Raw genomic sequence first — 13108 nt, 5'->3', positions numbered from 1 at the left:
GAACTCCAAACAATTCTGTCTTGTATTTTAAATTTCAAAGTTCAGCTAAGAAAATCTCTATAAAGATTTCCACTCTCTCACGAAAACGAGTCAGTCCTTTAGCCGGTAAAGAAAAGAATGTAAATTTAGTCAATTTTGCGAATTTGCCTCCATCAGGACAGAAAGTATCCATAAAATATTTTAACGCTTTTCTCAATAATTGGTCTGTCCGGCGATAGAAATTAATAATTTTATGGAGATTCCTTAAAAAAAAAACAGACTTTAGCGAACCGTTGTTATTAAAAAGATTGTCTCATTATGGGTAATAAACTGAAGTAGGTGGAAATAATTCACTGTTGGGGATCGAGCTTTAGCATAGATGCAAACGCCGACTACAAGTATTGTATAATAAACTGCAAAACGCTTATTTTGGCATAGTTAACCAAATGTTACAGCGAGCATGAGGTTCTTAATAACTACGAATGAAAATAATAACCAACGTCTGGCTTTTGAAAGCATCTCAGAAACATTGGTGCTAAAGCTTGCTATTGGTAGATTTAAAAATTAAGAGTTACTTATTCCATCTGAGTAAGTCAATGAAGCAAACATCCATTCGACAAACTCCTGCAGCAAGGAAAACGTTTGAAACAAGTCGACCAAATAAAGACAAAATTACATCTGTAGTGCTGTTTAATTCACAACTGTGTGAGTACATTAGACAAGCATTACACATTAGGGTCTGGTATAATGAAATAAATTCAACCACTTTTAGTTGCTTGAGTTCTTTTGCTTTTTTTTTTTCATTTTTTAGTCCTTCCGTCTTTGTTGGAAATCGTTGGCCCATTCACATCGCTATTTTCTGTTTTTATTTCCAAGAGGATTTGTTGTCGACCGTTTTACACACAGTTTTGTTAATCTTCACACATAGAACAAATTGCTTATGAATTAACTTTACAACCTGAGGGAACATATGATGCACGATCCTCGCAGTAGATAGCGCTATTTAAGTAATAGCGAAAATCAGACCTGAAAAAAATCAGGCCTGTACGGGATTCGAACCACTGACCTCTGCGATACTAGTGCAGCGCTCTACGAATCATTATTACGAATCAACTTAACGAACTGCTCTCAGTTGGCTTGTTAGCTCAATTGGTAGAGCGCTGCACTAGTATCGCAGAGGTCAGTGGTTCGAATCCCGTACAGGCCTGATTTTTTTCCTGTCTGATTTTCGCTATTGTTTAAATAGCGCTATCTACTGCGAGGATATTTTTACTTGCGATAGATCTGGGCAGACCTTAGAGTTCAAGTTGGTCCTTCTTTTACTCCCCATCATTTTATCCGAATTCCCCTCAGGTTGAGATACAATGAAATATATGAAACAACAGACATATGAAATACATATACATGAACTGCGGTTATGAAACGTATATGTGCACGATCCTTCGCAGTAAAGCACTATTTAAGCAATAGTGAAAATCAGACCTGAAAAAAAAAAAAAAAAAAATTGGTAGAGCGCTGCACTAGTATCGCAGAGGTCAGTGGTTCGAATCCCGTACAGGCCTGAATTTTTTTCAGGTCTGATTTTCACTATTGCTTAAATAGTGCTTTACTGCGAAGGATCGTGCACATATACGAAATATATGAAGTTCATATATTTTGTACTGCGGTATTAGATACAGATGATGCACAATCCTCGCAGTAGATAACGCTATTTAAGCAATAGCGAAAATCAGACCTGAAAAAAAGCAGGCCTGTACGGGATTCGAACCACTGACCTCTGCGATACTAGTGCAGCGCTCTACCAAATGAGCTAACAAGCGAACTGGGAGTAGGTCATCAAATTAACTCGACATAAACCCGTAAGATGATAAATCAAATACAACGAGTATATGAAATTCATATATCTGAACTGCGGTTATAGAAACGTATTTGTGCAGGATCCTCGCGGTAAAGAGCACTATTTAAGCAATAGTGAAAATCAGACCTCAAAACATAGAACACTTAACAACTGGGTATTACTAAAACCTACTCCAGTGTTAATGCAGTCCACATTTATATGTGACAATCCATGCCACTCAAATACAAATACAACTAAATAAAAAAAAAGATCACTTAAGTAACAAGTATTATATAGGGGAGCATTCAGCGAAAGTACGCCGTCATAGAGAAACTGAAACGCGTGAAAAGTTCCAATAGGCTGCACTTTCTGATGAATTATTTCGGTGCTTCTGCGAATCTGCAAGTAAATAGATTGTTACGCTGCTTTATCTGAGAAGTCCTTGTTTACATTAATACACCAATATGCCATAAGCTATAATTTGTCTTTCTAAGAATTACGAGATTGTGTGGAATACCGCGACTATATTTTGTGTGAAAATTGTTGCCATGTGTATTGATCACTTGACAAGGTTGATAGTCACTCTACCATTTCCAGCCGTATTATAACAACATTCATTTTCCTGATTTGTTCCACTGTTAAAAGATCCGCCTCCTCCGCCACAAGAGAGATTGTCGTTGTCACCTCCAGCTCCCCCAGAGTAACCTCCACCGCCGCCAGGTCCCCCAGAGGAAGGTGGATTTCCGCCGCCACCTCCAAACCCACCGTTATGCGTTCCACCTTTCCCACCGTTCAGAAATCCTTTGCCACCTTTACTGCCTCCTTTCCCATTAGCGTTAAAGCCGCCGCCGCCGCCACCTTAAACAATAAAACAAATGTTTAGTGATCTCTAATGATACCGGAGCGGCATGCATAGAAATAACGAGAGATTAACATTTTTCTTCTATATTACAACTAAGTCACGAAAATCGAATTCCTGTTAAAGAATTTCACATGATTCTCACATTGCTTTTGTTGCGTCACCCGAATTCGTAATCAACCAACGACCCTGATAACTATTCTGATATCCACCTTTTTCCCGTTTTATGACCTAGTTGAGGGGCTCTAAACTAACGCAATGAGGGAGCAAGTGAAATAAGAATGTTAGTCAACGAGCTACATTCAAGTGAACTAAGATTTTGCGAAAGTGTTCGACTCTTTGGTGTATGTGCTTTTGATAGATCAGTTTCATGGGTTTAAATTGCTCCTGTGATGACTTTTCATCGCCGCACAGTTCTCACAGTTTGAATATAAATGGGTAAATCTCATTTTACTCACCTGGTCTATCGCCAGTGCTACCTCCTCCATTTCCGTTAGTTCCTCCCGACCCCAATGGCGAGGAGTACCCTGCATTCCCTGTGGTGCTTGTGGATGCATCACATCCTGAATGTTGTTCTGACATCTTTTTAATCCCCCCTCCACCTCCAGCAATGATCAAAGACGTATTGCCTCCTCTCACCACAAATGTACCTCCACCACCTCCTGCAGTTGTTATGGCGTAAGGCCCTCTTTTTCCTTTATGACCAACAAGTATACGAATGATCTCATTTTTGGTCAAAAGAAAGTTTCCGATCATCCTTGCTCCTCTTCCTCCATTCTGGATGACACTGTCCTTACCATACCACCCCGCAGCCCCTATAGCTTCTATTTTATATTCTCCAGTGTATGGCACAGTCCATCGTTGAATACCACTGGATACGGTAACTTGTCCGTCATGATCTTTCCCTGTATAGTGACCGCCAAGTGAGCTTGGACCGCTAGTTGCAGTCGAACCAAGATTTGTAAAGACAGCTTTAAACTCTAGGTAGATAGACAGAAAAGGAATGACGCTTTATTGTTGAAGGCCATACGGCTGCCTAACTGATAGCAAATATGCCTTCAGCGCACTCTTAAAGTAATGGGAGAGCGAAGAAATCTACTCGCGCCTTGTATGACAAAGTAGCGGGAATAGTTGTCACTCGACCGCGCCCTTACCTATGCACATGTTTCTTCCATCCCCGATTAATCCTGCTTTGCAGGAGCAATTGTAAGAGCCTTCAGTGTTGTTACACGTGGCGTCAGCATGGCATCCATGCAGACCTTTCTCACATTCGTTGACGTCTACGATAAGCATAAAAATGATACCATCAGTTGACCTCCTTTTTATAACAGGAAGCAAAGAATACAGCGTTGAATTTACCTTGCTCACAAAAGTTTCCAGTCCACCCAGATGAGTTACACACACACGTGTAGTTGACGTGTTGGTTTACACACCTTGCACTGTTTTGGCACTGGTGTTGGATGCAGTAATCTGCAACTAAATGGGAAACATCTCCAAATAACATTTACTTACACTTGATCAAAGTCATCAGGAAATATTTGTCTTCCTAACCTTCTGTTTTCATGTCACAGTAAGCTGGAATAGGGTTTCCAGACCTGATGGAATCCAACCAGTAATTACCGCTGACCACTTGTCCTCCCTCACTCGCCTTAATCTCTCCGCACGAATAGGCAGGCAACTCAGAAATGGAGCCGAGAGGGACTGGAATCGAAGAAATTAATTTACAGGAAGACGAAAGTTAGAAACAATGATGAGTACCGATGTAGAATCCTTGAACGAGGTAATTATTAGAAGTTTGAAGGAGAATTCGGTTATTTCTGATACTGATATAAGTTCTTTTACCTCGTTTTGAGTCACTCGCCATGTAATATCTGTCTTTGTCTTTGACAAAGTCCTCAGGTCTGGCCTCCTTGGTCCGGTTATTTAATTCGCGCTTTGAATTGAGTATGAAGATGTTATAGCTTTGACATCTGAAATCAGCGTGACAAGCTTCTCGGCATTTCAGCGCGACGGCGCCCTGTCGGCCGTCGATCGTCATAAAGGTGTGGCCCCTGAGCATCATTTGGAAAATGGAGTGATTGCTTGCTCTACACTGCTTGCTGGTAATACTGTGGAACATTTGAGTCATGAAAAGCACGACAAAAAGGGAAATCTGTCCACTGACCATTGCTAGCATTATTGCTGTGACGTCTGCAAGAACAAGTACCATACGACGTTGAATATGTAGGGCGGAAAAGTAAAGGAAGAGATAAAAAATTGAAAAAAAAAAAATAAATCCTGCATATACCGTAAGAGAAGAAATAGGATGCAAAATTTTCAATTGTGACAAAAATCCCACTAACTTCGCCAGAATTCACCCTCCAAGCCTTGACAAATTTCCGAATCGTTAGAATGGTCACATTTTTCCTTGAGCATCGCTCTCGAAAAATTATGTTCTTATCTTTTCACGCCAAATGGAGGCTATTGTTTACTCACACCTGTTTGGTCTCGTACGTGTAATGAAAATTTTCAATTGTAATTACGAAAAAGACTAATACGGAATTCATTCCCGCATGTAAACATTTGTTTGACAATCTTTGAATTTCGGTTTAATGTCTGCAAAAATCATTGTTCACAATCTGGTTTCTTGAAACGTCAGGACATACTCAGCAACCAGGACTGTCAACAAAACGTCGACAGATAACTTTTGCCCTTTAGCTAAAGTTTCTTTGGTAAAGTCATAATTCAAATATTAAGAAGGTGAAAAAAGGCAAATTTTCAAAATAAACCAAATAAACCACAGCAATATAAATCCAAATAAATCAAAATCAAATCAAATAAACCACAGCATGGTAACGTTAACAAGTACGTGATTAATGTTAGCATTTTTTGATTGAGTTTGTCATAGCCCCATCTCGTCATGCAAGGAATAACTTGAAACCAAGAGCCATAATTGGGCCCAATTATGGCTCTTGTTGAAACTTAAACGAAGTCATTCGTCCACTGGATAACTAAAGCTTTCGCTCTATAAGAAGAGAACAAAAGCCACCGAAAGTTTAGCTTTTGAAGTTAAAAAGAAACTGGATGAAAAAGGCTTCTTCAAAAAGGAATATTCCCGATTAAAATTCTGGGAGCAGTATGATGACATCGTTGGAAGATTTTCAATTAGTTACTGGGAAAGTCTAAAAGAAATTCGTTCAGTGTGTCAAGCTTGAGTGGACTATGCCCTCATCTTCCTGCTTATATTTATCAAAGCCTGCAAGGTACTTAACAGTTAAACCGCCTGACATCGACTGCGCAGTCATCCTAACTCTCTTTCTACGGAAAGACCATATAAAAAAAATTCTGAGGTCGAGTTCTATTCTTTGTTCTCACAGTCATTCAGAGCAACAGTTAAGTTAATTTACAAACTAATGGTTGAATAATTCAGTTAAAGGTTTTTGAGACACCCTCTTGAGTGCTAACGATTAAAATTTAATAAGTACAAAACCTATTAATACGAATTTCAGATGACTCCACGAAATATCTCAAGGTAAAAATCCGTTGCACACCCATAGAGGCAAATGATTTGCAGATCGGCGAGTGTTCTAAAGATTGAAATGTGAAAAAATTCCTCATACGTCACCCCCGCGAGCTGATTAGGATCAAAATTTCCATTGCGAGATTTTGTAATGTCTTTAAGAAACAAGCAAATGGGTCGAAAAAGATTCCTATTCAACTGATAAAATACAGAATAATTTTCAGAATGAAAGTAGGTGCGGAAAATCGTGCCGAGACATGTAAACCAAACAGACTTAGCTAATTTATTGTCAAGCGTGCTCTAAATAACTTTCTCTTGACTATTCATTTAAAGGAAATAAATTATTAAAAATCCGTATGAACGAGAATCCCTCTCTGTGTGCTTAAGGTTATGCTGTTTTCTGTAGTGGCTCTTTAACATACTGCAATATGTCTTGGTAGATAAGTTTTACTTTTAGGACTTAAGAGGTGTTCAGTTCGACTCTCTTGATCTAGAAATTGTTTATGTCCCAATTTTTCCCCGGGGCTGTATGCTCCTCATTTCAAATTTACTCCTTACTCCTTCTAGAAAAGTTCTAAAAAATTGCACGATGCATAACATAAAGATTTCCAGCAGTGCTTCCACGTAACCTACAAATTCAGTCATTAAAGTTTGCAACTTCGCTTCTCCAATGTCCCTCACTGACTTGAAAGAGACATAATCCAACTTTGGTGTAATTGCAAATAACGCCATACTAAAATGTTCTCTATGAAACTGAGAAGAAGCAAATAAAAATCAAAAAACCATATTTATATAGTACATTTATCTAAATTAATCGATGCTTACCTAAAAAAAAATTAAATCACTCAAGCGATTTGGTAAACATCATGGAAATCCTGTAAACAAAAAGAAGCGGCATCAAGGAATTTGGACCCGATTTGAGATAGATTTCGTTGTCAGGTCAAGTTACTGAACTTAAAACATCAAAACTGCTTCTTGTCCTCATTCTCTGTACCTTAGCCGTACTCGTGTAAGTAAAATAATTACCCATATTTTTACTTTAGCTTCTTGATGGATTCCAATTAGTCAAACTAGTGCATCGAAAGAGCGGAAGACGTCGAATCATAATCTGCTGTGTTGCACAATCACTTGAGAGAACTTTATTTTCATTTGCTTTGAAAATATTACCAATGACGTTCAAAACAATCGCCAGTGAGGAAAATAGTAATAGATGACCCGAAAAGTAAAACAATGATTGAAAAGTGAAATTACAAACTCGACGAAACAAATGGAGGACGAAATTTTGTTCTCACGAAGAATCAGCATCGGCGAGTAATTACTGGCAACTGATACAGAATAGGGAAAAACAAAAACACCAACAGAATCGTATAAACTATTTTCACGTCTCCTTTGTAACTATTTTGAATTTTTTGAGATCCAACTACATAAATTTTTGTAATCTTTTTAGGCCACCTGATGTTAGTTTCTGACAGAACGAAACTTTCATGTCATATTCTGGACAGAAATTTTTAGAGTCAAAAAATATCAACGTATTTTTCGTAATTGATGCTCAGCTGCATTAATTTCTAAAATACTGCATGTTTTCATGATACGAACACAGAGAAACTTGGACTGCTTACCTGAAGTTGGTATTCAACGGATTATTGGTGTCTTGAAAGATAATTCAAAATTTTAGACCCCTTTTATTTTGTCTCCCGCGGTAAGCTGCCTACTGGCAAGAAATGGGAAAAAAGATTCTTTGCTGTGTCCTGCCGCGAATGTTTAATTGGTCATTCATGTTTTGAGATATATAGACTAAAACGACTACAACGCACGCAAACTGGCCGCAGTTTGGTCAAATTAAGCCTCTCGCGCATGCTCGCTGTTTGAACACTCCCAACAGACTATGCATGTAGTACAGGTGGCTTGTGGTGTGGCCCTTATTAAGCTTTAACTGTAAAACAGTACAAAGTTGATAAAGTCGAGAGATGAGAGCAGGAGAAGAATGCATGAGACAAAGAAACCAAGAGAAAATGGTAGTCCTTTTTACTGTAGAATCTCGTATATCCGATGAAACACAAGAAACGTAGCTTTCAAGTTGTGAAATTTTTATAACTTAAGTCAAATGAAAAACAGAGGTGCACTAACTGACCGCTATGAATCAATATATCGATTTTTATCAAACCGTATTTTCAAACTTTGATTCATTAACTAATCAATCAAGGCAACTAGAAAAAAAGTAATAACTTGTTTTTGTAATGCCTAGAAACAATTAATTCGCAACAAACACATTTCTGATTGCTTGTGGCCTACATCTCATTTCGACTTACATACATGTTAATTACCGCGTTTTCCTCAACCTAACAAGAATGAACATAAGAGCTTACTGAAAATCCTACTCTAGATGTTGACGGTAAACTAACAATAAAGTTTTGCTTAAACTTAAAGATGCCATCACCTTGGCAAATGTAGCCGCTCTCAAAAAAGAGAAAAATATAGAGCCTGCATGACAAGGCTGACAGTCAGCTGAAAAACATTCTTGAATTTGCTATATTTAAAAGACTTAAAAAACGAAAAAACCAAAAGACCTGACTTAACATCAGTTTCTTTGTACAGACTTGTCGTAGTTCCTTGTATTTATTTAATGACCAATAACCATTTGACGAAATTTCCAGCCTAAGTCTAAAAATCTTTAGCAACTGTATTTGAATTAAGCTAACCTATTAGCTAAAGTAATTCGTGGCTCACCATCACAAAAATTCCAAAATGACAAAAAAGCGGCGGGATCATAACGCATTCATTTATTAACCTTGCCTTGAACATTTGCTCTTGTATTTTTCATTTCAGAATAAAAAGGGCTCAAAAAGATAAACTGAATAAAACAAGTGAAGATAGGCCCGGATCCCACAGTCAATAGCCTCATAGTTTTGGCGACAAATATTGAACAAGTCTGATCCTCTCCATGTGAGCCCGTACTGTGGTCACACTGAAAGCTCTCTTAATCACTGACTCAACGTTAACTATTATGATTTAGCAAGCTGGGCTAGTCAGGAGCCAAACAGTTTTTGGCAGTCAAAAACATGGATATTGTTTTGTAGATGCCCACCTCCTACCTATCAGTGACCCCTTCTTTCCTAATTTTCCTGACTCTTCGCTGCTTTAGGTGTAAAGTGTGACGAGCTCTTAAGTTGATCCTGGAGACTTTGTCCGTCGCTACAAAACTATTTTTATTAATACATCAGGCACTCTAGACTTTGACAAACAGGTGAAAGTTTTAAAAATTCTCACAAAAAGCATTATTTTTGTCCACTGAACTTCAGAGAAGGAAAAAATTTTACAGGTTTTGTAGAAGTTAAATTCCTTAAGGTAAAGATATTTACAAAAAAGACCTATTCCAGCAGATACTGTTTGTAGATCTAAACTTGGAACTTAAAAGCAAACGACTTTAAAATTTAAGGGTTGCGCTGGTTAGTGTACACCTTAAATCCCTTAACAAAAAGTAAATAGATCAAAATCAAATCTTGTGTTTGAAAACTAACAACAATCAGCCTTCAAAACAGAAATCAAAATCAAATCTTTAGTGTGTTTGAAAACTAGCAACAATGAGCCTTTAAAACAGAATATCCACTTCACTTTGAGGAACTTGCTACCATGTGCATTTCACTGAAGAAATGTGACAACCACTCGACCATGTTCATTGCTATTATAACAACATTCATTTTGCTGATTTGTCCCAATGTTAAAGGATCCTCCCCCCCCCCACAAGATTTAGCAATATTCCCACCTCGATTTCCCCCAGAGTAACCACCACCGCCACCAGCTCCGTTGTTCCCTCCACGAAAACCACCGCCACCTCCGAATCCACCCTGATACGCTCCACCCTCTCCTCCCTGGATATATCCTTTACCTCCTTTTCCACCTTGTCCCCCTCCACCCTTTGCAGTCTTTCCATTGCTAAAGAAGCCGCCACCTCCACCACCTACAATGATAAAAACCTAATCGGTGATCTCCTCTATAACACAGTAATTACAAGTTGACTCTTCCATAGCGATTCGTAATATTTTGTTTAAGTTTATTTCTTTATGTTTGGATGTTAATAAATTTGACGACAAGTCAGCACTACAATTTTGCGTTATACTCGGTTTATTGCAGCTGTTTAGTTTAAATCCTCAATTAGCCGATAGAAATCCTTGTCAACTGTGTATAAACATCATTGTAGAATTTTTAAAAAGCGAACGAGCGAGACTCAATTGAACTTCAGATATTGTGGAGAAAAGAAAAAACTTCAAATTTAGAGTTAACAACTTAAATAAATAAGGTTTTGATTAATCTTATTGTCGTCTTATTATGTGGTGAAATGAACACACTGATGGGATTTTTCTCCTTTCTCCGCTTACCTGGAAGTTGACCACTGGTTTTCCCCCCATGTCCATTGCTTCCTCCTGACCCCAGTGGCGAGTTGTTCCTAGCATTCCCTGTGGTGCTTATGGACGCATCACATCCTGGATGTTGTTCTGACATCTTTTTAATCCCCCCTCCACCTCCAGCTATGATCAAAGGCGTGTTGCTTCCTCTCACCACAAATGTACCTCCACCACCTCCGGCATTTGAATTGCTGGACGACTTCGATGCACCTCCTTTTTCAACAACAAGTAAACGAATGATCTCGCTTTTTTTCAAATTAAAGTTTCCAATCATCCTTGCCCCTCTTCCTCCGTTCTTGATGACACTGTCCTTCCCGTACCCCCCTGAGGCTCCTATTGCTTCAATTCTGTATTGACCAGTGTGCGGCACAGTCCACAGTTGAATACCGCTGGAGAATGTAACTTGTCCGTCATGGTCCTGACCTGTGTAGTGACTAACGATTGAGGCTGGACCCTTGCCGCCTTCACTCGCATCAAGGGTTGTAAACACAGCTGAAAATCCTGCGTAACAAACACGCAATATTATGAAATTTATCATACTTGCGATGAATTGTCAAATTATATTGCCAATATCGCCAACTGCCATGCTTGAGAAATGATTCCCGCAAATTAAGGGAAATTACATAAAGAAGAAAAAGCTCCTGAAAATTGTACGAAGAAAGTTAAACTGCCTTCTTAAGACTTCTTGAATCCTGGAAGAATAACAATGCTTCCCAGACTGCTTCCGCTTCCTTCTCTGAATGAAAGCCATTTCTATTCCCTATTCACAGTATACTGATATGTATCTAGTAACAAATTCATTCCACATTTCCCTGCGTCTGTTCGATAGAAAGATCAGAGACGATGTCAAAATGTAATAAGAACAAAAAGGTGGATCTCGAGGCGCAGCCGGATATGTCACTGAACTTCATTTCTAGTTCTAGAGTAAGGAAAATAAGGCCATTTAAACCAGTTCTTCAATTTTTTTGGTTTTGTTACAATTCTCCTTCAAGAAAAAAGAGAGACAGCTTGATATGTTGCATCTCGTTACCTGTGCATTTAGTCCCATTTCCTTTGAATCCATCTTTACACGTGCACTTGTAAGATCCCAGGGTGTTGTTACACTCAGCATTCACATCACAGCCGTGAGTTCCTTCACTACATTCGTTGGAGTCTTGAACACAAAAAGGCGGGCATATCATGTATATGAGACCCTTTTTTTAGTACCTTCAGATAATAAAGATAAAAGACGGAGTCTCAAAATGTTACATTAATAGTTATTAAATCACCTGAGCAATAAGTTCCATTTCCATGAAATCCATCTTTACACGTGCAGTTGTAAGATCCCAAGGTATTGTTGCACTCAGCATACACATCACATGGGTGTATTCTGTCGGCACACTCGTCTATGTCTAGAATAAAAAAAAGAGGACCATCTAGATCACTTATATTACTTCACAACCTACTTTTGATCAAAGTCACCACAGAAAATGTGAGGACTAGTTACCCGTGTAGTTAGTCCATTTCCATAAAATCCATCTTTACACGTGCACTTGTGAGACCCCAGGGTATTGTTACACTCAGCATTCATATCACAGCTATGTGTTCTGTCAGAACATTCATTGTTATCTGCATCAACAAAAGAAAGTTTAAAAACAGACCACATTATATCTTATAGCAAGTCACCCGTGCAGTTAGTTCCATTTCCTTGAAATCCATCTTTACATGTGCATTTGTAAGATCCCAGTGTATTGTTACAATCAGCATTCACATCACAGTCGTGTGTTCTGTCAGCACATTCGTTTACATCTAGAACACGGAAAGGAATATCATGTAAATTATACCCTTTTTAAGCCCTCTCAGATAACAAAGATGACACACATAGTCTGAATGTGTTACAATTAGTAACCTGTGCAGTTAGTTCCATTTCCTTGAAATCCATCTTTACACGTGCAGTTAAAAGATCCCAAGGTATCTTTACATTCAGCATCTATATCTACAAGAAAAGGACTATCATGTAAATGAAACCTCTTTTGAGCTTTCTCATACAATGTAAATGAAAGACGGTGTATGAAATGTTTCAATTAGTTACCTGTGCAGTTAGTTCCATTTCCATGAAATCCATCTTTACACGAGCAGTTGTAAGATCCATTGGTATTGTTACACTCAGCATTAACATCACAGTCGTGTTTTCCATCAGCACATTCATCTATGTCTGGAACAAGTAAAAGAATATAATGTAATTGAGATCTTTATTTCAAGTCACCTCAAATGATACAGCCAAAAGACGGAGTTTAAATACATCATAACAAGTCACCTGTGCAGTTGGTTCCATTTCCATGAAATCCATCTCTACACGTGCAACTGAAAGATCCCAGGGTAGTGTTACATTCAGCATTCACATCACAGTCGTGTGTTCTGTCGGCACATTCGTTTAAATCTAGAACATGGAAAGGAATGTAATGTAGTGTGTTGCAAATGAGACCATTTTTTCAGCTTTCTTATACACTGAGAAAGACGACGTATGATATATTGCAAGTGGTGACCTGTGC

At 38.4% G+C, this 13108-nt stretch overlaps 1 protein-coding gene across 1 annotated transcript; it reads right to left on the bottom strand.

Annotated features, from left to right (window-relative positions):
* Positions 1-537: 537 nt before the first annotated feature.
* Positions 538-7283, bottom strand: LOC148721261 (uncharacterized). Its single transcript, XM_088735921.1, has 8 exons — positions 7201-7283; positions 7000-7049; positions 4518-4865; positions 4227-4376; positions 4035-4151; positions 3830-3955; positions 3134-3655; positions 538-2674 (listed from the first exon to the last, which is right to left on the bottom strand). Exons 3-8 carry the CDS (start codon positions 4849-4851, stop codon positions 2376-2378), a joined length of 1548 nt encoding a protein of 515 aa, XP_088592047.1. The 5' UTR covers positions 4852-4865; positions 7000-7049; positions 7201-7283; the 3' UTR covers positions 538-2375.
* Between the last annotated feature and the right edge of the window lie 5825 nt (positions 7284-13108).

The sequence above is a fragment of the Stylophora pistillata genome, chromosome 10 (genome assembly GCF_964205215.1).
Source record: "Stylophora pistillata chromosome 10, jaStyPist1.2, whole genome shotgun sequence".
Taxonomy (NCBI): Eukaryota; Metazoa; Cnidaria; class Anthozoa; order Scleractinia; family Pocilloporidae; genus Stylophora; species Stylophora pistillata.
This window is presented reverse-complemented; position numbering and strand designations above follow the sequence as displayed.

Excerpts from the sequence above, each read along its gene's own strand:
- LOC148721261 (XM_088735921.1), bottom strand. The coding sequence starts at position 4,851 with ATGCTAGCAATGGTCAGTGGACAGATTTCCCTTTTTGTCGTGCTTTTC. Across the intron at positions 3,956-4,034 it reads TGGAAACTTTTGTGAGCAAG|ACGTCAACGAATGTGAGAAA; the intron begins GTAAATTCAACG and ends TGCTTATCGTAG. Across the intron at positions 2,675-3,133 it reads TAGCACTGGCGATAGACCAG|GTGGCGGCGGCGGCGGCTTT; the intron begins GTGAGTAAAATG and ends TTATTGTTTAAG.